Below are 27,480 nucleotides of genomic sequence, written 5' to 3'. Positions count from 1 at the left end.
TAAATACATATAAGGTCCCAAAGGCGAGACTGATTACATTGCAAATGCTTGTTTTTTATTGATTTGAGTTGGATCATTAAATAAAAAACAATCAGAAGTAATGCAAAAGCATTTTTTTCTTCTTATGAGATAAAAAAATGCAAATGCTGCAAGGAGTCTTTGTGCACGGATTAGTTCACACTGGTGACCCACACCTGAATATAAGTCCACTTCTGCTCAGGCCCCGCCCCTGCTCAGTCTGCATTCACTTATGGGCTAGCTCCGCCAGAGAGTGGAAATGACCCCTCTGCCCCGTTGGTAAAAGGGAGGTAATAAAGGCCCATCTGCCCCCAGAAAGGCTGCTCAGGACCCACTGGGCAGCTGGCTGCATCTGAACAGTATAGTCACAGCCTAAATAGGCGACCACGCTGGCCAAAAAAGCGACCCACAGCTGCAACTCAGATCCTGGCCCATTGCTGATTGCCCGAGCGCCTGCCGTACCAACCCGGCCCTGGCAGCGGAGAGAAAAAGAGCAGACATCTCTAAAATACAGGCACTCCTATGGAGTGCTTAAGTAAAAGGAAAACAGTGCTTCAAAAGTGAGCAGTGAATGCATACAAGTAAAGCGTCCATGCTTGAGAGTAGGGACAAACAGATGATGAGGAAGTAAAGCCCACACATTCTAATAACAAGCATAGGCTTAGCCAATCGGTCTCTGCAATGGGACGGCCTAACTACAGAGACGGCAAAAGGGGTATTGTGGCGGGGAATCAACCAGTTTTAACGCAAGCTGCGGACAAAGACTAGCAAAAATGCTACAATAATTAAAATAATTTCGGGCGAGTGCTGTTTTTTTTTTTTAGTTGGGAATGCTATTAAACATAGAGCCTTCAAAACTTTTTTAGTTAGAAGTGTAAACAAGTAGAAGCAGGAATAAAGCACCCATGGGAGGGAGGGTGGGGCATGGGAAGAGGAGAGGTGGGAAAAGCGCCAACTGCCAACTGTAGCGAAACCATCACAAACCCAACCACCCTCCTCTTTTAAACGAACTTTTAATGTATTTTAAATGAAACTTTTTGATATCTTCTAAATTCTGTACTTGCAATGGTTTTTTTAAGTCATGCAATAGAGTTATTATACTCTTAACCACCCTCTCCATGGGTGGGCCAAAAAAGTTTTCAAACTGCTCTGCACAAGCACACACGGATGCACAACTGACACAACCGCGCCTGACATACTGCGAACGACAGCCAAGGAGGAACGGAAAACCGACCAGCAGCTGTAGCCTGCATATCTCAAAATGTTTTAACATTCTGGGTGCAACCCAGGCAGTCAATGCTTTCTGACAGCTTGAACATGCGTGAGTAGACAGACACGCTAGCCTGGAAAGCGCGAAATCAATGCACGACATCACTAGGCATTCTGAGAGATGCTCAGGAAAAGCCCCTGCCCTGAGTCCTCATGAATGCATATCCGACTGCAATTAGCATTGCACTGAATGAACACGACAACAGTTTTCACCGTGATGAGGCATGTCAGCCTTTATTCGGTGCTCAGCGCCAAACAAATGCTTGCGAGTGTATTTTTACACTACAACGTTCCTTACTCAGACTGCGAGCTAAGGTTTTGCATGACGTGGCAGACATGTTTTTAACACTTGTTAAACTGTGTTACAATGGGATAAAAGCAAAGTGACAGAAGCATATTTTGGTGAAAATTATCAAGCACGAGTGATATTGTCAAAATACACCACATGAATGCACAGTGCTTATTTAGTGTGATGTAGGTTTAAGCAAATCAAATATGATCTAGCATATTCAGACAGAGGAGAAATTGCAATACACACATGATTTAATTGGTACGGAAACTTTAAATGTTGTAAAAAACATAAACCTTGGACTTCTGGTGTTTGGACAGCATTCTGTTTGAGCACCATTTTTAAAGGGTAAGTGATCATGGAGAAGCACAGGGCAAGCAGCCATGGGGGCGTGACATGGGATAAGAATTTAAAAAACTGCTCTGGGCGAATAAAAACAGCAGCACTCCTGAGGAGGGCTCGTAAAGCAAGACATTGAAAGGGAAGTGATACGGCGCTCGAAGCGAATGATTAGTGGGACGAGATGAGAATAAAAACGGCAAATCGGAGCGAATAAAAACAGAAGCACTCCTGAGGAGGGCTTATAAACGAGAAAAAAAATACGTTCCTAAAATGGTCATAAAATAAGGGATGGTGTACTTGGTCCCTGCTCTTGGGGAGGGGTAAACACAGGAAGAGGCATGACAAATGCATTCAATAAATAAATGGGGAGAGCGAATAGGAGAGCGACGACGGAGACAGCAAATTAGAAGCATATAGGCATGCTGAAACCCACAAAGTAGGTACAGCTTTTATCTAAAAATGCATTTTTATATAGCAAGTTCTTTACCTAGAGTTGTTAGAGCGCTTTACAATAGTGTGAAGTACATTACATAAGAAACTCCAAGTAACATGGTAGAGGTGATAAAAAGTATGACTACTACAGTTACTCATGTTGAGAGTTACCTATTTACAAGTTACATGTCCACCCGAAAAAATTATAAATTGCATACTGAAGTTCGAGCGATTGGGGTTGCAACCGTACATTTTACATATTTACATTTTTGAGGCCAGTGAGTGTAATGAAACAGACATAGTCACGCCAAGTGATGTGAGGGCGTGTGCCTGGTGGGGAGCTGGGCAAGGAGAATTATTGATAAAGTGTCTTTGGAAGAGGAGAGTTTTAAGGTATGTTTTGAAGATGCTGAAAGAGGTGGTGGTGCGAAGGTTTTGGGGAAGCGAGTTTCAAATTCTGGCCGCGTTACCTGAGTAAGATTGTGCCAGAAGTCTTTCCCTTTTGAAAGTCAGAGGTTCGAGCAGTTACATGAGCTGTCTACAGCCGAGGTCTAAAAAACCTAGCAAATGTGAGTGACAAATCAACCAAACAATGATAAACGATGGGCGGGCTGTAAGCCCACAGTAAGCTGACAATAGATATTTTTACCCACAAACAGCCTGTGCTGTCTGGTAGGCAAGACCTAAAAATGGCTTGATGCAAAGGTCTTAAAGGTGAGCATCACCCAAGGACCATCAAGTGCTCCGTCCAATGCCTGAGCCCCCCATCAGAAAATGGGACCTCTCCACTTGTCCGCCTTCAGCTTTGCAAAACCTGTATCAGTGCTTTGAGGGGTCGGTATATCATTCATGATTTGAGACTGTAACTGCAGTCTCAAAACATTTATATGTCACTGCAGTAGGTAAGAAGCAGCAATGCTACTTTACTTCTGAATCACCAGGACAGGCAATCTGGCATACTCACTCACTATCTCTGGCCTCTTTGTATTCAGTGGAAGCTCACTCATTATCGCCCTGTTATTCACCCTCACTGGAGTGAAGTCTCACATCTCCCCCGAGCCTGTTCTGTCTCTGTGCCACCACCAGTGCCATGCGGGTACCCTGGGCCTGCCCTCCCTCTCAACTGCCACCTGCCAGGCCCTTCACCCACGTCCCTTGCTCACTGTGCCACTGGATTCAAGCTAGCCTGGCTGAAGAAGGGTGCCATACCCTGAAACCGGTCCCAGGATGCTAGTTTCCGGTCCAGGGAAGACCTGGCCTGGCACTTGGGTCTGGACTGTTCCCATGGGGCACAGGGTCAAGACTGATTTGCATGGTCCAAACTGGGGTGGCGTAGTGGGCAAAAGAACGATGAATTTAACCCAGATATTTTGAATGGGGGAGAATGTTTGCAATGTCAGCATTCCGTCCATCATTTGTTTGCTGTAACACCCTTCACCCTCATCCCACACTCCCCCAGCCTCCACACTGTCTTCCTTGTGTCTGCCCTCGCCCATGTGTTCTGCTGCAGCAGCCCATCTGTATGAATAATTTACCGCCCCTAATGCTTTAAGTGAACTGGGGTGCCTGGTGCTGCGGACTTGGCGGGTATCTCTGTCCCTCTGCAGGGCAGGTTTCTCTTCTCTTCCTTATTGGGCCTTTGAAGACCTGTGTTGAAGGCCGAGGAGATGTTTATAACTTTTATAGCGCAGCTATCGCACGGTAGTCATTTCTTGGCGCTTCATAACATGAAGGCGACAGGAGGCAGATGCCTTAGAGCGCCACCACGAGGAGGCACTCAATTAAAAACAAGCATTTGCAATGCAATAGGTCTCGAATTTGCGAGAGTTTAAGCTATTGGCATTGTAAATGACAATGCCTTTTCCCTATCTGTTTTGATAATTAACACATAAATAAAAGGCATTGTCATTTACAATGGCAATAGCTCAAACTCTTTTAAAGGCAAGACCTATTTCATTTCAAAGAAGCGGCCGCCATTGTACTGGGCTGCTTAGAAAGTGAAAGTGCGCATGGCGAGCTAAATGTTGCAGAAAAGCAATGTTGTGTCTGCAGTAGGAGAGACTCGTTAAAGAAAATAGTGCTTTCAAACTAAAGAGGATATACCGTGTAATATCTGAAGTGAAAGGGTCAGTCTTTATGGGAGGTTACGGATGAAGACAAGGCAGCACTAAGTAGGGACTAACAAGGCTATTAACAAATCAGAAGTAAACATTTACAAAGGACAATGACACAAGCTAATGAAAAATAAGGGCGGAGAGTGGGTGGAGCTTCAAGTAGATACTTGCATACAGCATGCCTCGCAGAGCAGTGCATGCACTGCCCAGGCTCGACCTAAAAGCCGGTCCAAACACTGATCTGTCAGACCAGCCCATCGGGCACCGCATGACTGCCCTGTAGGCCAGGTCCCTCTCTTTCAGTCACCTCTATCTTTCCCTGATGTCCCTGATGCCCCTGCTGTGCCTGGTGGGACACACCCTGGGAAACTGGGAGAGGGTCAGAAGTGACAGGGGCAGCTGTGGCATGCAAGACCCAGCATGGCTTAATTGCCCAATCCGGGGAAAGTACCAGGATAAATAAACAGCCAGCCTAGTCCTAGGCGCGGGGCTATGTACTCAGGAGATATTGGCCTGCCTAGTATGGAATGCCTCTCTGGGTTTCACTGAATGGTCCGCTTCTGTGGAATCTGAAGCCATGTGACCGATGACCTGACATCCCTAGGGCCGGTCTGGGTACACAACCAGCCCTGGCAATACAGGGGGGCGGGGGAGTGCTAGTGAGAATCACTGCTGGCTGCTTTAGCACTGCTGTCACTTTTGTTACTGGGGACCAAAATTGCAGCACTGCTGCAAAACCGGCCCCCAGTAACAAAACTGCCCCCACTGCTCAGAAACCGGCCCCCACCCTTCTGGCCCACCATGAAAACGCCCGGTGATAAGGATATTCTAAATTCTTTGATTAGCTATTTTACCACATCATCATGGTGAGACTGAGAATTAAAAGCAGCCCTGGCAAAAATGCTCAAACTGGTTCCACTCCCTTTGTGCTCTCTCTCTCACTCTTTCCTTTCACCCATTCTCATCCGTGACCTTCTCGCTTCTCTCCCTCGTTTCACCCTCTCGGATCCTCCTCCCTCTGTGATCTTTCTCCCTTTCTCCAGCTCTTACTCTTATGTTCCCGGAGAGCTCGAGAAAGTGACAGGGGTGCCAACAGTAGGCCCCAGCCCTTCAAAAATTGGTCTTATTTCATTTATATCTATTTTAGTGGTAAGTCTAAATGATTAATTAAAAAAAAATGATATGTCAAATGTTACTTTGGGGTAGTATGTTGGGACATTGAGAGGGTAGTATTTTAATTTCATTTTAAATAATGGAATCGATTCATTTGTTGATTGTGTTGCATATTTAAATTATATAGTAACATTCTGTATTAAATGTTTTGTTTTGGTTGTGGTGCGGAATACAAAATGGGGAGTTATCACTGCAACACTGAAATACCACACCCTGGGTTATCGAAATTTACTGAAGGCGGTATTAACGCCTCAAATACCAAGGAACTCTCAAACCTTGTGTGTCGCCTGTCCCTGCCACTGCATTCATGACCTCTGACACCAGGAGTTGCAAGGGCTGGGCGTAGTGCTAGCATATCAAAGAGTAACGCCAGGGCTGGCGGTGCACTGCGAGAGAGGAGAGAGTGATAGAGGGAGAGAGAGCGAGAGAGAGAAAGCACATGAGAGAGAGAGCGTAAGAGAGAGATCGAGAGATTGCACGCGCGCGAGAGAGAGAGGGAAGTGAGGTGAGTTGAGGGGGTAGTTTGATTTTATTTTCATCTAACATTAGGAAAGCTGTTCCCAGGAGAATCTGGACTTCCTAGCAGGGATGGTAAGTGAGTGTTGGGTTTGTGCAGACAAGAAAAATATGTCAAATGTACTTCCAGTTTAAACAAATGCTATATTGTTCCGCTCATTTAAAGCTATACACACAGCATTAAAAAACACAATTATCAAAATACCAGAGACAAGGCAGCCTTAGGATCACAGAAAATAAATCAAACATTAATCACGTCTTTCCCTCAGTGAGGTGGGAGGAGGAACCAGCCGGAGGTAGCGAGTGCTACGTCAGTGTGTTGTGAGAACCCACATGGATGAGCCTCGTCATGGAGCGCCTCTGTGCTCCAACCGACGCTAGAGGCTGGCCATGGGGAAACGGTGGATGCGCACCACAGGCTCCAGGCTGGTCTCGCACTACACGCCCTGCTCGTGGATGCGGGTGAAGCTGGCCGGCAGGTCCTGGGTGGCCGCTTCCCAGATCTCCTCCATGGAGCGGCCCAGGTGCAGGTAGGTAGTGGGGGCCAGCGGGCTTATTAGGAAGTTGGTCCGGCTGGTGCTGCAGCTGCCGCCGCTGCACGTTTCGTGCTGATCGCCCCCGCTGGTGCTGCCCGCCCCGCGCCCAGCATGATGCCGCTTTCTGGGCACCCACTTACAGTACCCACGTTTCCTCTTGGCAGGGGGCTTGGTCCGGCCGGCGGAGCCGGTCTTGGAGGCGCGAGTAAAATGCAATGTAAAACAAGGTGTGGTGTGATAGCCCGAAAGGATCCCTTCGGTGCGCGTTGACAGGCAGTGGAGCCGACGGCGGAGGGGGGAGGGAAAGTGAAAGTAATGCTGCATGAGGCTTGCAAATGGAAGGGGGACAGGAGATGGGCACATCGCATGACTGTACGTGGTGAATGTGCGCGTTCACATTTCCAGTCCGTCCTGCAGCCTGCGCTTGCCCATCTCCTGTCTCCCTTGAGAGCCAAGTCAGCAACAATAGATCTCGCTGACGACAGCGCTTCGCGCTGCATCGCCAGGTGCGAGACCTAAAAAGGCCTCAAATATGGCTTTGTCTCTAAGCCAGAGTGAATGTAAAAACTGCTAGTTATCATTCAGTTCGGCCTCCAATAATCCTTGCACTGGAGCTGTATTAATGTGCCATTTCTTTGAAAACTCTTCCTGTGAAAGGTGAACATGTCCACTCCACCTGCAGATGGGTTCGGCTTGTTCCTCTCAGCACTGACGAGAGTGACTGAATGACATCAATAAATGCCTACTTGTATTACCCTAAGATTTAATAAAAACCGGAGACATTATTTACTAAAAGCGGACAGCAAAGCACTGTGTAAAAACCAGCAGTACTACCACAGCGCTGTCCAAAAACCAGCAGTACTGCCACAGCACTGTGCAAAAACCAGCAGTGCTGCCACAGCGCTGTGCAAAAACCAGCAGTACTGCCACAGTACTGTGCAAAAACCAGCAGTACTGCCACAGCACTGTGCAAAAACTAACAGTACTGCAACAGCACTATGCAAAAACCAGCAGTACTGCCACAGCGCTGTGCAAAAACCAGTACTGTGTAAAAACCAGCAGTACTGCCACAGCACTGTGTAAAAACCAGCAGTACTGCCACATCACTGTGTAAAAAACAGCAGTCCTGCAACAGCACTGTGTAAAAACCAGCTGTACTGCCACAGCGCTGTGCAAAAACCAGCAGTACTGCCACAGCGCTGTGTAAAAACCAGCAGTACTGCCACATCACTGTGTAAAAAACAGCAGTCCTGCAACAGCACTGTGTAAAAACCAGCTGTACTGCCACAGCGCTGTGCAAAAACCAGCAGTACTGCCACAGCGCTGTGTAAAAACCAGCAGTACTGCTACAGCACTGTACAAAGAAACGTCAGTCCTGCCACAGCGCTGTGTAAAAACCAGCAGTACTGCCACAGCACTGAGCAAAAACCAGCAGTACTGCCACAGCACTGAGCAAAAACCAGCAGTAGTGCCACAGCACTGAGCAAAAACCTGTAGTATTGCTGCAGTACTGCCACAGGGCTGTGCACAAGCAGCACTGTCACAGCTCTGTGTAATAATGTATGTGAGCAGGTATCATTGTGTAGTTTACGGTAATATTCTGCCACAAGAGTAACATGAAATTACCAAAATCAGCGCTGTGTAAAAACCAGCAGTGCTGCGACAGCGCTGTGTAAAAAACAGCAGTACTGCACAGCGCTGTGCAAAAACCAATTTTAATTACGCTGGAGTACTAGGAGTGATTTTGGTAATTTCAAGTTACTCTTGTGACGCAATATTACCGTACCTTACAGAATTATGCCCACTCACATAGCTCTGAGTCATATGGGGCAAAACTGTTTACCTCAAGAGCACAGAAGCAGTGTGTCCGGTATACAACCTTTACCACGCAACTTTTACCACGACCTACCTTTACCACGCAACTTTTACAACGCAGGACCCTTGACCACGCATACCATTACAACGCTGGTATTTACAACGCAGGTACTTTTACAACGCATACCATTACAACGTAAGTATTGGTAAGTATATAATTTTATTTAAAATATTTTAGGTTTGGGTTTTGGGTAAATGGGTATTTTTAGGGTTCAGGGTCAGTTTTCAGTTTTTGGGTAAAGGGGTATTTTTAGGGTTCAGGGTCAGTTTTCAGTTTTTGGGTACAGGGGTATTTTTAGGGTTCAGGGTCAGTTTTCAGTTTTTGGGGTACAGGGGTATTTTTAGGGTTCAGGGTCAGTTTTCAGTTTTTGGGGTGCAGGGGTATTTTTAGGGTTCAGGGTCAGTTTTCAGTTTTTGGGGTACAGGGGTATTTTTAGGGTTCAGGGTCAGTTTTCAGTTTTTGGGGTACAGGGGTATTTTTAGGGTTCAGGGTCAGTTTTCAGTTTTTGGGGTTCAGGGGTATTTTTAGGTTTTAGGGCTGGGTTTGGGTTTTGGGGTACAGGGGTATTTTTAACATATATATTTAAAAATTAATAATTAAATATTAATATAAATAATTAAAATATTAAATATTAAAATAATAATTTATTAATTTAAAAAAATATTATTAATAATTATTTTACCATATTATTTACTTACCTATACTTACGTTGTAATGGTATGCGTTGTAATAGTACCTGCGTTGTAAATACCAGCGTTGTAATGGTATGCATGGTAAAGGGTCCTGCGTTGTAAAAAATGTGTGGTAATGGTCTGCGTGGTAAAAGTCCGCGTTGTAACGTCATATATCCGTGTGTCCATCTGCTGCTGTTCGTGGTTTGTTGCATTTAGCGCTATTTTCTTAGCACAAATTGCAACCTCGGGTCCATTTTGGAAAGGACCATTTTGTAATAGCACTAAATGCTGGGTTATGCTCATCACTTAATTCCATTTAATTCCACATAGTTTTACTTTTATTGTGCTCCTCATGTAATTCCTATTATTTTGCGTAACACCTTCAGCAGATTATGTGAGTAATGCCCGCCTTTATTTCAAACCTGCCCATTACTGTTGTGGCCAGTGTTTCAAATGGGGCATGTGCTAGTAGTTTGGGCTGGGCACTTTCCATTGGAGAAGCACCAAGGCTTATTTGCATATGGCGGGTCTCTGTCTACAATAGCACAGTGAGCATAAACAATGCACTTCAAGGCAACCCGAGCCATTGCAGGTGGCTGAAACGTTTTGCAAGCATTCCTCCCATCACCTTTCTGTTTTCTGCAATACCACAGAATATTCAATAGGTTGTCGAGCCACCAGGTAATTCAGTGGTATCTAGAGTAACTGCGTCCTTCCATTTAAGGTAATGTGCACCACTCTCTACTGATTTACATCACAGCTTAGATATGGAATTCTGTCAATTCCCCACCAGCCTCTTCCACCCCCTACACCTCCTTTCTCTTCATCTCATGAATACCGAGGCTGCCTGGTCTTGATTCCACCTCATGCCTCTTTCTTAAACTGTCCTACACTTCCTGTCTCTTTATCTCATGAGCACCGAGGCTGCCTGGTCTTGATTCCACCTCATATCTCTTTTTTCCACCGTCCTACACTTACTGTCTGTTTATCTCTTGAATACCAAGGCTACCTACTCTTCATTCCATCTCATGCCTCTTTCGTCCACCATCCTACACTTCCTGTCTCTTTATCTCATGAATATTGAGGCTGCCCGGTCTTGATTCCACCTCATGCCTCGTTCTTCCACCCCCTACACTTCCTGTCTCTTTATCTCATGAATACGAGGCTGCCTGTTCTTGATTCCACCTCACGCCTCGTTCTTCCACCCCCTACACTTCCTGTCTCTTTATCATGAATACCGAGGCTGCCTGGTCTTGATTTTACCTCAAGCCTCTTTCCTCCATCACTCTACACTTCTGGCCTCTTTATCTCATGAACGCCGAAACTTCCTGGTCTTGATTCGACCTCATGCATCTTCCACCACCATACACTTCCTTCCTCTTTATCTCATGAATACAGAGGTTTCCTGGTCTTGATTTTACCTCATGCATCTTTCTTCCACCAACCTACACTTCCTGTCTCTTTATCTCATGAATGCCGAGGCTGCCTAGTCTTAATTCTATGTATTACATCTTTCTTCTACCACCCTACACTTCCTGTTTCTTTATCTCATGAACACCGACCCTGCCTGCTCTTGATTTCACTTTGTGCCTCTTTCTTCCACCACCCTACACTTCCTGTCTCTTTATCTCATGAATACCGAGGCTGCCTGGTCTTGATTTCACTTTGTGCCTCTTTCTTCATCTTGTTTCGCTTTCTTCCACCACCCCGCATTTCCTGTCCCTTTATCTGCCCCAGCTCTTACAGCCTTTCCAAGTTTCTAGCCTGACATGGAAATCCTTATAACCAGCCTGTCTCTGATGAGGCCTTGATTAAATTACAGCTCATGAATGTGTTTCTTTGACCAGGTTCGGAAGTTTAACAGTTTGCTATGGTTAAGAATTCCCACCAATCAGCTCCCCGGGGTCCAGTCACGTGAGCGGAAGGGCTCCTCAGCCAGAGGTCACTATGGGAGATCTTAGCCGCCTCCTCTCAGACATGTTAAATATTATAACACCTCCAGGTGAGGCATAAGAATCACAGTTGTTTCCAGAGACCACCCTTCACAAGAGTTCCTGATCCCACCCCTGCCCCCCACAGCTCGCCAGGCACTAATTACCTGCTCTATATTTCAGCTCTCCTCTGGTACTTCCTGATTAGATCAATAAAGGTGATTGTTAATTAGGAAAGACTACTGAGTGTGCCTCGTGTGCCTGAGTACAGCGACAGGGAGGTTGTAGGCCACACAAGGCTGGTATCTCTGACTTTGGCTCCAAACACAGCTATAATGGCCCGAGAATGCAACAACATCACGAAAAATGGCGTCCTCAGCTTTGAAACTACGCCTCGGCGAAACTTTAATTACGCCGGAGTACTAGGAGTGATTTTGGTAATTTCATGTTACTCTTGTGATGCAATAGTACTGTAACTTACACAATTACGCCCGCTCACATAGTTCTGAGTAATTTAGGACAAAACTGTGTACCTCAAGAGCACAGAAGCAGAGTGTGAACGACTGCTACTGTTCATGATTTGTTCCATTTAGCACTATTTTCTTAGCACAAAATGCAACCTCAGATCCATTTTGGTTAGGGCCATTTTGCAATAGCACTAAATGCTGGGATATGCCCCCCACGTAATTCCATGCCATTTCACATAGTTTTACAATTATTTTGAGTAACACCCCTGCAGCAGATTATGTGAGTTATGCCCACCCCTATTTCAAACCTGCCCATTGCTGTTGTGGACAGTGTTTCAAATGGGGCATGTCCTGGCAGTTTGGGCTGGGCAGTTCCCAATGGAGCAGCACCAGGGCTAATTTGCATATGACGGGTCTCTGTCTACAGTAACACAGTAAGCAAAAACGAGGAACTGCAAGGCAACCTAAGCCATTGCAGGTGGCTGAAACGTTTTGCAAGCATTCCTCCCATTACCTTTGTGTTTTCTGCAATACCACAGAATATTCAATAGGTTGTCGAGCCACCAGGTAATTCAGTGGTATCTAGAGTAACTGCGTCCTTCCATTTAAGGTAATGTGCACCACTCTCTACTGATTTACATCACAGCTTAGATATGGAATTCTGTCAATTCCCCACCAGCCTCTTCCACCCCCTACACCTCCTTTCTCTTCATCTCATGAATACCGAGGCTGCCTGGTCTTGATTCCACCTCACGCCTCTTTCTTAAACTGTCCTACACTTCCTGTCTCTTTATCTCATGAGCACCGAGGCTGCCTGGTCTTGATTCCACCTCATATCTCTTTCTTCCTCCACCCTACACTTCCTGTCTCTTTATCTCATGAACACCGAGGCTGCCTCGTCTTGATTCCACCTCATATCTCTTTCTTCCTCCACCCTACACTTCCTGTCTCTTTATCTCATGAACACCAAGGCTGCGTGGTCTTGATACCACCTCATATCTCTTTTTTCCACTATCATACACTTACTGTCTGTTTATCTCTTGAATACCAAGGCTACCTACTCTTCATTCCATCTCATGCCTCTTTCGTCCACCATCCTACACTTTCTGTCTCTTTATCTCATGAATACCAAGGCTACCTACTCTTAATTTCATCTCATGCCTATTTCTTCCTCCATCCTACACTTCCTGTCTCTTTATCTCATGAATACAGAGGCTGCCTGGTCTTGATCCACCTCAAGCCTCTTTCCTCCATCACTCTACATTTCCCGCCTCTTTATCTCATGAACGCCGAAGCTTCCTGGTCTTGATTCCATCCCCTGCATTTTCCACCATACACTTCCTGTCTCTTTATCATGAATACCAAGGCTGCCTGGTCTTGATTTCACCTCAAGCCTCTTTCCTCCATCACTCTACACTTCTGGCCTCTTTATCTCATGAATGCCGAAACTTCCTGGTCTTGATTCGACCTCATGCATCTTCCACCACCATACACTTCCTTCCTCTTTATCTCATGAATACAGAGGTTTCCTGGTCTTAATTTTACCTCATGCATCCTTCTTCCACCAACCTATACTTCCTGTCTCTTTATCTCATGAATGCCGAGTCTTAATTCTATGTATTACATCTTTCTTCTTCCACCCTACACTTCCTGTTTCTTTATCTCATGAACACCGAGGCTGCCTGGTCTTGATTCCACCTCACCCCTCTTTATTCCAGTACCCTACACTTCCTGTTTCTTTATCTCATGAATACCGAGGCTGCCTGGTCTTGATTTCACTTTGTGCCTCTTTCTTCATCTTGTTCCTCTTTCTTCCACCACCCCGCATTTCCTGTCCCTTTATCTACCCCAGCTCTTACAGCCTTTCCAAGTTTCTAGCCTGATATGGAAATCCTTATAACCAGCCTGTCTCTGATGAGGCCTTGATTAAATTACAGCTCATGAATGTGTTTCTTTGACCAGGTTCGGAAGTTTAACAGTTTGCTATGGTTAAGAATTCCCACCAATCAGCTCCCCGGGGTCCAGTCACGTGAGCGGAAGGGCTCCTCAGCCAGAGGTCACTGTGGGAGATCTTAGCCGCCTCCTCTCAGACATGTTAAATATTATAACACCTCCAGGTGAGGCATAAGAATCACAGTTGTTTCCAGAGACCACCCTTCACAAGAGTTCCTGATCCCACCCCTGCCCCCCCCCCCCCCCCCCACAGCTCGCCAGGCACTAATTACCTGCTCTATATTTCAGCTCTCCTCTGGTACTTCCTGATTAGATCAATAAAGGTGATTGTTAATTAGGAAAGACTACTGAGTGTGCCTCGTGTGCCTGAGTACAGCGACAGGGGGGGTTCTAGGTCACACGAGGCTGGTATCTCTGGCTTCGGTTCCAAACACAGCTATAATGGCCCGAGAATGCAACAACATCACGTCAAATGACGTCCTCAGCTTTGAAACTACGCCTCGGCGAAACTTTAATTACGCCGGAGTGATTTATGTTACTCTTGTGACGCAATTGTACTGTAACTTACACAATTACGCCCGCTCACATAGTTCTGAGTAATTTAGGACAAAACTGTTCACCTCAAGAGCTCAGAAGCAGAGTGCGACCATCTGCTGCTGTTCAGGGTTTGTTCCATTTAGCACTATTTTCTTAGCACAAAATGCAACCTCAGATCCATTTTGCAATAGCACTAAATGCTGGGATATGCTCCTCACGTAATTCCATGCCATTTCACATAGTTTTACTATTATTTTGCGTAACATCCCTGCAGCAGATTATGTGAGTTACGCCCACCCCTATTTCAAACCTGCCCATTGCTGTTGTGGACAGTGTTACGGGTGGGGCATGTCTTGGCAGTTTGGGCTGGGCAGTTCCCATTGGAGCAGCACCAGGGCTAATTTGCATATGACGGGTCTCTGTCTACAATAGCACAGTGAGCCATTCCCGGTGGCTGAAACTTTTTGCAAGCGTTCCTCCTATCACCTTTGTGTTTTCTGCAATACCACGGAATACTCAATAGCCTGTGGGGCCACCGGGTAATTTGGTGGTATCTACAGTAACTGCGTCCTTCCATTTAAGGTAATGTGTACCCTTCTCTACTGATTTACATCACAGCAGAGATCTCTGTCAATTCCACACCTGCCCTCCCACCCAACCCCTCCACCTGAAAGGCCATGGGAGGCAGGCGGTTCTCAGTAGTGGGAGAGGATGTGGCCTTACGGGTAGAGCAGTCTACCTCGAAGCTGGGGAACCAGGTTCGAGTCTCGGCAACCACTCTCAATATCCTGTAATTCTGGGCAAATCACTAACAGCCACATGCATCAAGCTGTTTTGCATTCGCAAACGGTGCGAATCGCAAAAATCGGCCGTTTGCGAATGCAAAAAGCTTTTTTGGGATGCATCATTATTTTTTTATTTTTTCGCAATTTAAGAAGTCGCAAAATTTGCGAATTCTTAAATGCAATGCATGATTTTTAAAAATTATCGAAATCGCAATTTATAAGGAAAAAATTACCATGAAGTAAACCTTCATGGTAATTTGCGAAAAGTTTCAAAAGTGCAAATAAATGCATTTTTGAAACTGATATTTTACACACACACCTGCCCTTGGGACATGTGTGTGAGTAAAATGTACTTACATGACATTTCAGGGGTGCAGGTGGGGGTCCTTTGGAACCCCCCCTGCACCCTTGAAATTGCATTCTCATTTTGCGATTCCTTAATTGCGAATTCGCAAAATGAGAATGCCTTCCCATTGATTCCTATGGGCCTCTAGGCCCATAGGAATCAATGTAATGCAATTCCTTAATTGCGGTTCGCAATTAAGGAATCGCAAATAAAGAATATTAAGAAATCGCAAAAATCTTTGCTATTTCTTGATGCATAGGATTTTGCAATTCCTAAATTGCGATTCCTTAATTATCGCAATTTAGGAATCGCAAAATCCTACAATGATGCATGTACCTGTCCATCTCCCCGTGCCTTACAAAAAATGAATGTGTCCTTGTGTCACAAATCTGGTGCTATGTAAAGTGCTCTGATACCCAATATCTTCGGGTCTAGTCTAGTTCGGCTATATAATACTCTAAAAAAGAAAATGTTTAAATCGCCTGCGGAACAGTACCCTCAATCATACACAACACTTCCAGCCTCTTGGTACAAAGGAATAAAACACAAAAACCACTTTCAATTCTGTACGACTTTCAACCAGCATGAGCAAGGCCCTCCTGCAAAATATATCCCCCCTATAATAATTTCCTTTCTCTCCAGCGCCTAAAAGCAATTAAGTTAAGCAGTGCACACTTTAAAAAAAGAATACACATGAAAGACAAAATAAATATATTCTATTTCCAAAAAAAATATGTCCTGAGAATCTAGAATTCAAAGTGAGGATAGAAAATGTGGGAAGAAGCAGGTTTCTAAGCTTGTACCAGAGGCAGTTATAAACAAGACAAGGGTTCCTCATGAGCAGCGAGAGGCGCTTCAGACCCAAAAGCGCCTCGATTCACAGCTTGAGTATTCAGTGATATATTCATGTGAGAAAAAGGTAATTGTGTGCAATTTACGACACTCTGGGTGGTCCAAGGGGCAAGAGAAAAGCCTTTGAACTTTGGTGCATTCACTCTCAGAAGCTTGATTAACAAGAAAAAATAGAGAGACAACATGTTTGAGGAGTGAAGTGTGGTGAACCCACTGAGCTATCTTCCCATCTGGAGCACATTGATGAGGTGCTTGGTTGATTTTGTGACTTTGTTGATTAGAACCCAAACTTCCCAAGCCTACAACGTGAGTGTGAGTGAACTTCCTTGAAGTGCAGGGAGGCCACCACATGACGCCATAGGGGACACTATGCCCGAGTCCAAGTCCAGTGCATTATGGGAGATGTAGTGTGTGTTCCCAACACCAGAACCTATAGGTTTGATATCTGAAACCCTATGGTAGAACCTTCATCCACCGCCCGCCCCATTTAACCTTGATTTCCTCCCGTCCCACAGGCAGCAGGTAATGTGTGCGAGCTTGACCTTGCTTATATGTTTTTTATTTCTTTTATGTGACCCAAAGTTATCGGAGCACTTTACAGAGCAAAGGCAGCTGCCGTTACATACATCTTACTAAAATAACAGGAGTAGGTTTAGGGATTTATAAGGCGCATGGCTACCCATGAGCATCCTAGTGCTGAAAGTATCTTATTGACATAAAAGATGTCCGCCCTCACCTTATGGGGAGTACGTTGTATCAACACTACTGGGATCGTTGTCCTCATGGCCTGATCATGGCCCCCCTGCGATGAAGTTGCAGGCTTGTGATGGAGAAAACCAAGTGTTGTTGGGTGGTTACATTGCTGACTCAAGGTTAGTTCAGTCCTGGAAGAATCTATTAAATAAAATTCCTTTGACCTCCATTTTGAAAACCCTGGTCATTGGGTTCAGCCGAGTCTCCGGTGGTAGAGAGTATTATTTTTGGGGGGCTGAATTGGAGAAAGCACAAGCTTTTTATTAGTGATTTCTTAAATCCCACCAGTTCTAAGCTTGTGTTAGTGATTTCTTAAAATCTCACTGGTTCTAGTAGAAGGGAGCTTGAGCTTCTGAGAAGTCGACTATCTCATGATAAAGTCAGATGGTGGGCTAGGTACGCAGGCGTACCACAGTGCAGGGCTATCTTAAGGATGATCCTAGCTTCGACTGGAAGCCACTGTAGGGACGTTATTGATGGTGTGATATGTTCAAAGGGACTCAGTCCCGTTAACAGTCTAGCTGCGGCGTTGAGGGTTGCCTTTAGCGGTGCGAGTCGTGATTTGGGAATTCCCGACAGTGTCGCATTTCCGTAGTTAAGCCTGGATAAAACCAAGGATTGGTTGGTATTTTGAGGTCGGAAGCCAGCATGAATGGTTAAAATCAGGGCACGAGTGGGGGGGGGTACACGCAGGTGGACGGCGTCCACCTACTTTTTTCACAGGGTGAACGCAGTCCACCCCACCACGAATTTGGGCCCCACTGAATAATGCGCTGAACTCGTCTCGGTGTAATTTCCAAACACCGGGACACTTTCAGCAGCGCCTGTACGTTTTCTGCTTTCCATCTGCAACAACAAGCAACAACGTGCAGGCGGGGAGGGGGCTTTCTTATTTATCACCCTGATGGGCCCATAACAAAGGCCGAATTTGAGGGTTCATCAGGCCTCCTTTTGTTCGAATCTCTTGGCTGGGAGCAGTCAGGAGCCTCACACCTGATGCAAATGAAGTAGAGGGGAGACAAAACCTCACACCTTGTTAGCACTTCACACATACTTAACCTCTTGGATGCTATGGGAATTCCCCTGCTGTGCTGGGATTTCGCGATCCTCGCACATTCATGACGAGCTGGGCTCGTCATGAGCGTAGCAGGAGGCTACTGCATGACGAGCCCAGCTCGTCATGAGCGTCGAAGGGGTTAAGAGAGGCAGCTTTTCACTGTGTTTAGTCCCTGTTAAGCAGATATGCATGCACTGTAAGAATATCAGATGTGTTAGTCTTTCCCAGTATTAACAACAAAACAAATTGCATTTATATTATAGAGCTTACTTCCCCTGAGGAGGCATTGAAATAATTTAAGTACCACTATTTTTTCTTGCATCGCCCTACTTATCCCAATGCAGGGTGTCAGAGTACTTTACCTCAATATGTGCATATTACATGGACAATACATTATATGTTTGTAAATGAATGTACAGGATGTGTTAAATAAAACTGGGGGATTGCAAGGTGTAGAAGTCACATATCATCTTCCATAGCTCACTGTGCTATTATCCTCCCAATGCGCTCAAACGTACACGATAGACCTTCTAAACATATATGTGAGGGCTTTAGATCTGATGTCACTTCTTGTGATGCCACTTCCTGTAAAGTCGTGGCTTGTGATGCCACTTTCTATGTCAATTCCTGTGATGCCATGTGTGATGTTGTGTGCCGTGATGTCATGCGACGTGATGTTGCGTGCCGTGATGTCACTTGCATACTGCCTAACTAGGTTAGCCCCCCCACTTTCTCATTTTAGGACTTGTGCCCTGGTTATAATTTCGATACAAAAGGGGATGATGGACGGAGCGCTTGAGCAAATCAAACACTCACCCCCAGTCAACTGATCTGGGTTTAATCCATCACCGTTCTTTAGCCCACTCCGCCACCCCAGTTCAGACATGGCCATATGCAAATCAGTCTGACCCTGTGCCTCATGGGAACAGTCCATCCCGAACTGCCAAGCCAAGACATGGCTTGGCAGTTCGGTCTGGACTGTTCCCATGAGGCACAGGGTCGAGTCTGATTTGCATATGGCCATGTCTGAACTGGGGTGGCTTGGTGAGCAAAATAACGATGGATTAAACCCAGATCTGTGACTGGGGGTGAATGTTTTGCCATAGTACAACATTCCGTCCATCATCTTGTGTGTTTTGCTGGTTATAATTTCTTCAGGAGTCTGGGCTGTCCTAATGCACCTTGTGCAGATATGTTAATGTCAGCTTGCATGTTGATATTTTTGTTGAGTGTTATGCCAAGGGATGTTGTGGATTCGATTGTGGGATTGCAGTCCAGCGCATCCAGGTGAACGAGACATTCTTGCAGGGGAGGGACTTAGGCATGTGATTCCTTCCGGGGTCATTCAGTGGTGCCCCTCACTGGGCCCGACCTCCAGCTGCAGCACATGTGCCCTCTTTGGGGCCCCCCGCCGTGCTTGCCAGTGGGGGGCCCCCTCCTCACACACCGCCGCCTCTCATCCCCTCCGGCAGGATGTCTCAAGTGCTACCCCAGCGAGAAGCAGGCGCCGTCGCTAGGCAACTGTCGTGACTTGACGGAGAGCAGCCATTGGCTGGCGTCCCCAGCCGTGGAGCGCGAGGCCAAGGATGCTGCTGCAGGCACGGGCTCACGAAATGCAATAAGAAAATAAGATAATGGCAGTCTGCTTCTAATAACAGACACGAGCTGCGGCGGGCGAGCATTTACTGGAAAAATAAGTACGTGTTGCTGGGTTCGGAGTGAAGTGTCGGGGGGAGGTGGCTGCTTGCTGGTGTGCTCATGCCATGGAGTTCTTTCCGGTGGTTTGAACACGCAAAAGAGGTAAATCTAAGACCAGCTCAGGAGAGATGCAACCTTCTCTTTCAACGAGGCTATATCATATGTTTATTTCCATTGTCGTAGTATTTTAGGTCACGTTTGTCAAACTAGTAATTTATTATTCCAAATCTTTAAACCTTTCCCATCATACGAGGGCCAAGAACAGTTCCCTTCTTGCAGTTGGGAGTTCGGCTTGATGTCTTTCATCAACAAGTGGTGCCCACTATTTGGAGGTAGACGCGCATTTTAGTGTCGTGAGATGGGGTCACAGCGCAGAAATTGAGAACCGTCTGACTGCCCTTTCTCCGACTGCACCCTTCTTCCTCCTCTCTCTTCCTTTCTCTCTCCCTGAGCCTGTTTTTGTCCTTGCGCCTCAATTACAAACATTACACCAAGATGCGCAGGTCACAGGATGAACAGGAACTCTTTCGCATCCCTACCGTCGACAAGGTGCCTGGATCACGACTCTTCAACGCGATGTGACTCCTGATGGTGCAAGAACATTAGATCCAACAGGAGCCATTCCGTTGTCACAGTCGCCGAATGATATTTTCAAATTATATTGACGCGCGGCCTTCAGCTCCCGCCTTCATTTGTTGGAGGTGAACTCATTCAGTGGTATTCTGTTTGTCTTGTTTTAATAAACACCAGTGTTAATCGCCTTCAGGAAAAGTGTAACGTAGTGTTGCGAAGTCCCCTAATAATTAACCATAGAATTTGTGATTCCGTAACTGTCAATAAGGTTTCACCCTACATAAGAAACTTTAGGCACATTTGATGAACCTGTTCTCTGATTGGTGGAGTCTTTTGTTATGTCAAAGACCCACTGGTGGATGTGTTGCCTTCAACTTCTAGTTGTAAGTAGATTTACAGAAATACAAACATTAGAAATTGAGTCTTGGACTTTGATATTTAATATCTTCAGTGCGTGTCCCACATGAACGCGTCCTTCAGATAGGTTTTAGTTTTTGCATTGTGTGCGAAGAGCGGGATATCCTCCAGAATTTGTAGTAAATGTTCTGCATTTGAGTTGTGTTATGTAGTGCCCTCAGGGGTAAGCTATATTAATGCAGTTGTTTTCAATTATGCACCTAAATGAATATCAACAAATCTTAAATGTCACATTGATCATATATTTTCGAAACCCACAGGGTCGTACATTGGCCCCTCACGTAAATGTCAGCTCACAAAAATGTCAAGGGGATCGGCAGTAAATTATGTTGCATGTCCTTTCACATCCGATGTGTCATAGGGTTGACCTCATCTCTTGCCCTTAGGTCATCAACAGTCCTTTATTTACTGCTCAGTGAGTAGGGACATGAGCGCGCAGTAGGCTGTTCCTGTATGTGGTTAGAATGTTCGGTTGATTTGTATAGCGCACTAATCACCACAGAGGTTATCCAGGCGCTTGAATTAGTGTGCCTGGCCAAAAATGTTCTCAAGTTATTGAAATGTATACCTATGTCTGAGGTCTTCGATTCAGGGCCATTTAATAATCAAGTTATGCTCCTTTTGCCCTTGATGTCTGATTTAAGTCTTGCACCATTTCTGTTAATACCAGATGTTTCCGCGCATTGGTTTACGTTGTTTCCTTGAAAAGCAGTCTTATCTATGTTTACTTTAAGCATTAGCAGAGAAGTAAGTGGTTTTCGATGATTTGCACTAATGAATATTCCCTGCATCAAGCTGGGAATCAAATAGCTTGTGATTATTTACTAGATACCAATGCTGGAGAACTGCAGTTACAGGTAAATAACTTATTTGTGTACCTTGGCTATTTGTGTAGCGTAGCAAGTTAAACTTACTGACCAGGAAGCATTTCTGCAGCTTCACACAGGGCAATAGGATCCTCCTGGGGGGCGAAAAGTTTTTCATTTCATTCAGTTACTCTGTTCTCGGCAAGATGACGAACCGCTAGAGCCTTTGTAGCCAAAGATTGCGATGTCAACTCCACAAACCCTACGTTTGCCAGATTGCCTTTAGACATATCTGCTCCTCACTAATGTCCTGAAAGGAAAAGACATCACAAGCCCTCACAGCCCTCTGATGACACAAAAAGAAGTCCATGGATACAATTTGGATTTTTGGAACACATTCTAGCTCCAGTGCTGACAGTTTTATGTTTCTGTTTCAATAACTTTGGTGATATAAATGAAGCTGTGTTCTGATTGATGGTCGAATGTGATGGAGAAAGCTTCACTGAAGTTGAGACTGCGGGATAAGATGGAAGACCAGAACTCTCTTCCTAAGTTGGGGTTTGCAGGAGCTTGTGATCTCCTCAAGAACAGGTCTGTTGTGCCAGGAGGTTGGTGTGGAGTGGGATGTTGAAGACATGATCATTTTCTGTTTTTGGGTGAGAGGTGAACGATCAGAACAATCTTTACGATGGCCGTTAGAGGAATGGAGAATGTAAAATTTAAGTTTGTGTGTATTTATGTCGAAGATGGAGGTTACTAGCAAGAGAGAGACATTAAAGAGCTTTGGGGCCTGGGATTTTGGAATCCAGCTCCATATGTTTTTGAATACCCTCATAACACCAGGAAATAGGACATCTTTATTTAAACTTTATATATTGTTTCCTCATCCTAGTGTAAAATAAAATGTAAAACATATCTAAAGCCTCATATGAAATAAGAACAGGTTTGGGTCAGGTTTATGTTTATGATTCTATGCAGTTGAAATATATTTTTTCCACCTTCTCTAAAGTTGCCCTTCAGCATCAGCAGAGGTATACTTGCAAAGTTTTCAGAGGAGGAAGGGGGTTTCTCCATGAAAAATACATTGCAGTCTGGAATCAGAACAACTGCTAGAAAGTCAAAGCCGATGTAAAGCCGATTAGCCGAAACCATATGCAAGCCTCTTCTTAGAAAGAGTTTTATTTATGCGATGTAATTTGAGGCTCGAGGAACGTTTTGATCAAGACAGCTGAACCGAAGGTCACGTGGCTTTTTCACCTATAAAGAATAATTGATGTATTCGGGAGGGTAAGGAAATTAATCTGATGGAAAGCGATAAGTTTAATTATAAGTTAAAAAACAGTTTTTCTTATCGATAGGAATGGATGCAGTTATGCTGAGAAAGCATGATTGGCAAAAAGATAATTGTATTTATTGTAACCTTTAGGTAATGATCTAAAAAGTGGATCATTGTAAAAAATAAAGCAATTCAATGACACTCAAGGTAAAACATTTTTTAGAAGAAATCACAAAATAAGCTTCAGACACAGTTTTTTTTCTTTTGCAATGCACATTAAACCATACGTTTTCCACAACTAATATTCATTCTGCCTGTGGTTCACCTAATGGAGTGATTCTAATATTACAGAACATATTCAAGTAAGGGAAAAGAGGTACATGACATGAAAGCCGAGTCAGATCAGGATCAGATAATAATATTATCCTATCAGAAGAGAGTTTCTCAAAATGTTCGCAGTGATCAGCAATGGATCAATTAAAGCTCTCAGTAGCATGGGTTAAGAATATACGGCTAGATTCATCAAAGACCCGTTTTGCGAGTCTTTAATAGCGATTCATAAGGAACCGCTATTAAGGACTTGCAAAACGGGATTCATGTAGGAATCGCAAAATAAATTGCTATTCCTACAGCTTCCTTATTTGCGATTAGCAAATTGCTAATCGCAAATAAGGAATAACTCCCCATTCATTCCTATGGGCCAAAGGCCCATAGGAATGGCGAGCGCAATTTCCTTTCATGAATCTAGCTGATAGTCCATCATTTCATCGGTTAGTATAACAAGTTTATTTTTACATTATTTCCATTCTATAGTTCTTTCGGAGTTGCTGGAATCAGTATTTTTTTTTTTTTACGAAATGGATTTTCTCCAAAAATGCGAAGAAGGCATTCTACATTTTTTTAAATCCTTTATACCCCCCGGTGTTCATGGTCTGTATTCTGCTTCTCGACTTCATAATGCTACGGTCTGCATGGCACAACTCGAGTGATATTTCATGAACTACATTAGCAATCGCCCACACTAAGAAGGAGCTTAACATTTCACTGAAGCCAGCTCTAAAAAAAACAGAACTCCTACTGCTGCCTTGTAACCATAAATAATCTCTTGCCACACATATCGAAAAGTAAGGCTACCAAAATCTGTGGGTTTCCGAATGTTTCCACCCCTCACCCCAGCTTTTTCGTAGGCGGTCCCCATTTAAGTGTATTACTCAGAAACTGATGTAAATATATCTAGTCTTGCTTTTTTATTTTTTATCTTGCAAGTTCAAGATTGAGTCTAGCATCAGAAACAGATTGCTTTCATTCTTGCTTTCTGTAGCATCCTGTTTTCCTCTATTACAACGCGTATATCATGCAAGACACAGCATATTGTTTGCCTATTTATTTTTAAATACATATAAGCGAGTAGTATTAGTGATCAATTCTGCATTCCCTATATGCTTTCTTGAAATAAATTTACATACAGTGAACACATCGATATGTCCATACCACTATTTGACCAATAACTGACGGTTGTCAATATGAAACTGATAAATGGCAAAGATTGGAAATGTGTACACAACAAAACGACATGAAGATCTGTTTTTAATGTTTCCATCATAAACGTATTTTTTTTTCTGCTAAGGACTTACAATGCTGCCACGTTTTCTAGAGTCATAGGGCGTCCTTAACCACTCAAGGAGCTAGATGAACACGAAATCTTAAAAACAAGATGATCCCTTGATGGCAGATTCTGATTTTGTTGTCGCTTTCCTAATCCTGCAGTTTTTCTGGACCTGTAATGCTGACTGTATTGCGGTTTCGCTTTAAATATTGTTTTTCTCAACTTCTTTCTTTACTGTTGTTACAGGACGCACTATGCTGACCAGTATTGCAGAGAGAATCATGTGTTGCCTAACAGGCAAGATGACCAATTCGGTTGGCCCGTTGGACAGTGTGGAATCCAGCGACGGTTTTAATTACATGGAGGTAAAACCAGGCCGAGTGCTTCGGGTCAAACACACCTTGCCATCGCGGGCTGCTTCGGAGTGTCCTCCGTCGGACAGCCAGCCGTCGGAGAAGGGTATAGTGCACTGTAAACGCCAGATCACTGTCTACCGCAATGGCCAAATGGTGATCGAGAACCTGGGAGATGTCATCCACTCGGAAATCCTCCACTGCCAAAATGGCAATGTGGAGCCCAACACTACTCTGGAGGTAGAGCTGTCTGATTTCACCAGCACGACTACTCAGGCCAATGGCAGCATCAATCCCTCCGTTGGCGCCAAAGACATGACACCTGGCAAAAGCCGGAAAAGGAAGCGGAAACCAAAGAAGAGCATCACCATTGACTGCACGAGGAAGGTGACGAGCTGCAAGGGCAGCCAACGCGATGTGGTGCTATTCTTTATCCACGGGGTGGGAGGTTCCTTGGACATCTGGAAGGAGCAGCTGGACTTCTTCTCCAAGCTGGGCTACGAGGTGGTGGCACCGGACCTTGCAGGGCATGGTGCCAGCTCCAGCCCTCAGATAGGTGCCGCTTACACCTTTTATGCCTTAGCCGAGGACATGAGGTGTATCTTCAAGCGCTACGCCAAGAAAAGGAACATTTTGGTGGGACACTCGTATGGGTGAGTGAGCCGCAGAGTTTGCCAATGTTTACTCCCAAGCCTTCCCTAACAGATTCTCAGCAGATTTTGTATGATAGCATTAACAAACCATCTTCTTAATACAATATAGTAGAATAGCTCAGGAGGTTAATGAGTTCTATGCATTCAGGATCAGTGGGGCAATAGGACTGAATTTCAGTTAGGTCCAAAGAGGTTATTCTTTGCAATGTCAAAGCAATGTGAATCCGACATACTGGCATTAAAAATGCCTCAAAGCACCTTCACACTAGTCCACTTCTAAATATGCCACTCAGGCACAACATCGATGAAAAATGGCCCTAATCTAAAATGCCGCTGATTGAATATTTTTTAGGTAGAGATTATTTGTTTCAGCCTTAAAAATCCAAAGTGTGGATCTCTTTGTGACAGATGCACAAAGTTGTTTAAGAACTTTGGGGCATATTACCAACAACTAGCGATAATTATCGCTATGTTGGTTTAGCGGCGATATTTTTATCGCCGAGCTGCCGTGATTTTTATCGCTTAGGAACCTTGCTATTATCAAGGTTTATCTCCTAAGTGATAAAAATCGGCCGCAATGCATGAATATCGCTGAAAAGTCTGCGATATTCATGCATTACCGAGCTAATGCTCTTAGCCATGTTATCCACCTCCCATTGGATAACATGGCTAAGAACTGCTCTGGGGCAGGTATTAGCTTTTGGAGATATTCGCGCTTAGCGCGAATATCTCCAAAAGTTGGTAATAGGAGATAGCGATGTTAGCGACTGTTTCCAGTCGCTAACATCTTGGCACGCCCACTTTGCATGTCATTAGTGATAAATATCACTGACATGCAAAGCGGGGCCCAAGATGGTCGCTATCTCCTACTAGCTGTCGCTAACTGGTGTTAGTGACAGCTAGGTAATAGGGAGATAATTTTATCTCCGCTTTCTTGGCCTATAAAGCCAAAAAAGCGGAGATAAACCCCCTTGATAATATGCCCCTTTCTTTCATCAGAAGCTGTCCTCAGATATTTTCAAAGACCAGCACACTTTTACATCACCCTTTAAATCTGTAGCATTCCATTCCTTGCTTGGCTTTTAGAAATTGTTATAGTTTTATCAATCCTGAGTTTTGAGCCCTGTACCAGCTCTTTTTCTTAAAAACTATCAATATCTAGAGTTTTTCCAAAATAATCAAACCTGTAAATTTTGCAAGGAGAAATAATTGTAGAGTGGCGTGTGGTGCTTTATAAATCATCTAGTGGTTGGATTGGAGAAGAAGCAGGTAAATGTTTTTGGGATTTCGACCAATGTCAGAGCCTGAATGACTCATGATGTCAGCCTTATACTCGTAGTTCCTCACATTATTAGTGCCAGATTTAAACTATTGTTACAGGTAAATAACATTTCTTATTTACAAACCTGAAAGTCAGACACAGAAACGTTCATGTGTGTAACGTAAAGCAGGAGGTTTATGGTTATTTTCATAAAGATGGAAAAATCTTATGTTCATCTTTGTAGGAAGTTGCTGAACTAAGGAGAGACAGTTCCAACTTTCTAACTCCTGCCTAACATAAATGGATGTTTCAGCCAAAGGGTTGACTAACAACCAGCCCCTCCTGTCTCTGAGAGGGTCAGAGAGGATCTGAAGGGATTACCTCCTCCCAGGGAGGGTGCAAGGACGTTTTGTACCCGAGCCAGTTTGGCAATTTGCTTCCCTGGCCCATGCATTGCCTGTGTACACACAAAGTAGTTCCTTCACCCGAGGGGATAGTGCATGCCAATAACTCTGTCTTTCAACAAGCACTTGTCATTTATAAAGCGTCAGCACAATTTTGTACACTTCAATTTGAGTATTTTGTTTACTACAAAACATCACACAAATAAATGGCCGAGGAATACCTTCGTCTTGAGAGAGACATGCCCATTTTTGCGAACTTATATTTTCCACAAGCAAACTATAGTTTGAGTGCCCAATGAGAGGGCCTCTCAATCGTTTCATAGCACTCAATCTGGCTGACTAGTGCGAACGCCTCAACAACTTATTGTGCGCTAGGACCCTTGCAGATCTGGGTAGACTCAACAGAGGAATTACGTAACTTGCTGGGAGGTGTTCATGTGTGGTTATTAACGCTCATGGTGAATAAGTGTGCGATTACGTCTGCTACAGAGCTCCGTGTGTGGTGCATTAATC

At 44.6% G+C, this 27,480-nt stretch overlaps 1 protein-coding gene across 1 annotated transcript in view; it reads left to right on the top strand.

Moving 5' to 3' along the window:
* Positions 1 to 27,480, top strand: part of ABHD8 (abhydrolase domain containing 8) — a 61,940-nt gene that overhangs the window by 13,967 nt on the left and 20,493 nt on the right. Inside the window, exon 2 of the mRNA XM_078668421.1 lies at positions 24,543 to 25,302. Coding sequence (XP_078524547.1) covers positions 24,551 to 25,302 — 752 coding nt within the window. The 5' untranslated portion in view covers positions 24,543 to 24,550. The remainder of the gene's footprint in view (positions 1 to 24,542; positions 25,303 to 27,480) is intronic.

This window comes from Lissotriton helveticus, chromosome 12 (assembly GCF_964261635.1).
Source record: "Lissotriton helveticus chromosome 12, aLisHel1.1, whole genome shotgun sequence".
NCBI lineage: Eukaryota > Metazoa > Chordata > Amphibia > Caudata > Salamandridae > Lissotriton > Lissotriton helveticus.
This window is presented reverse-complemented; position numbering and strand designations above follow the sequence as displayed.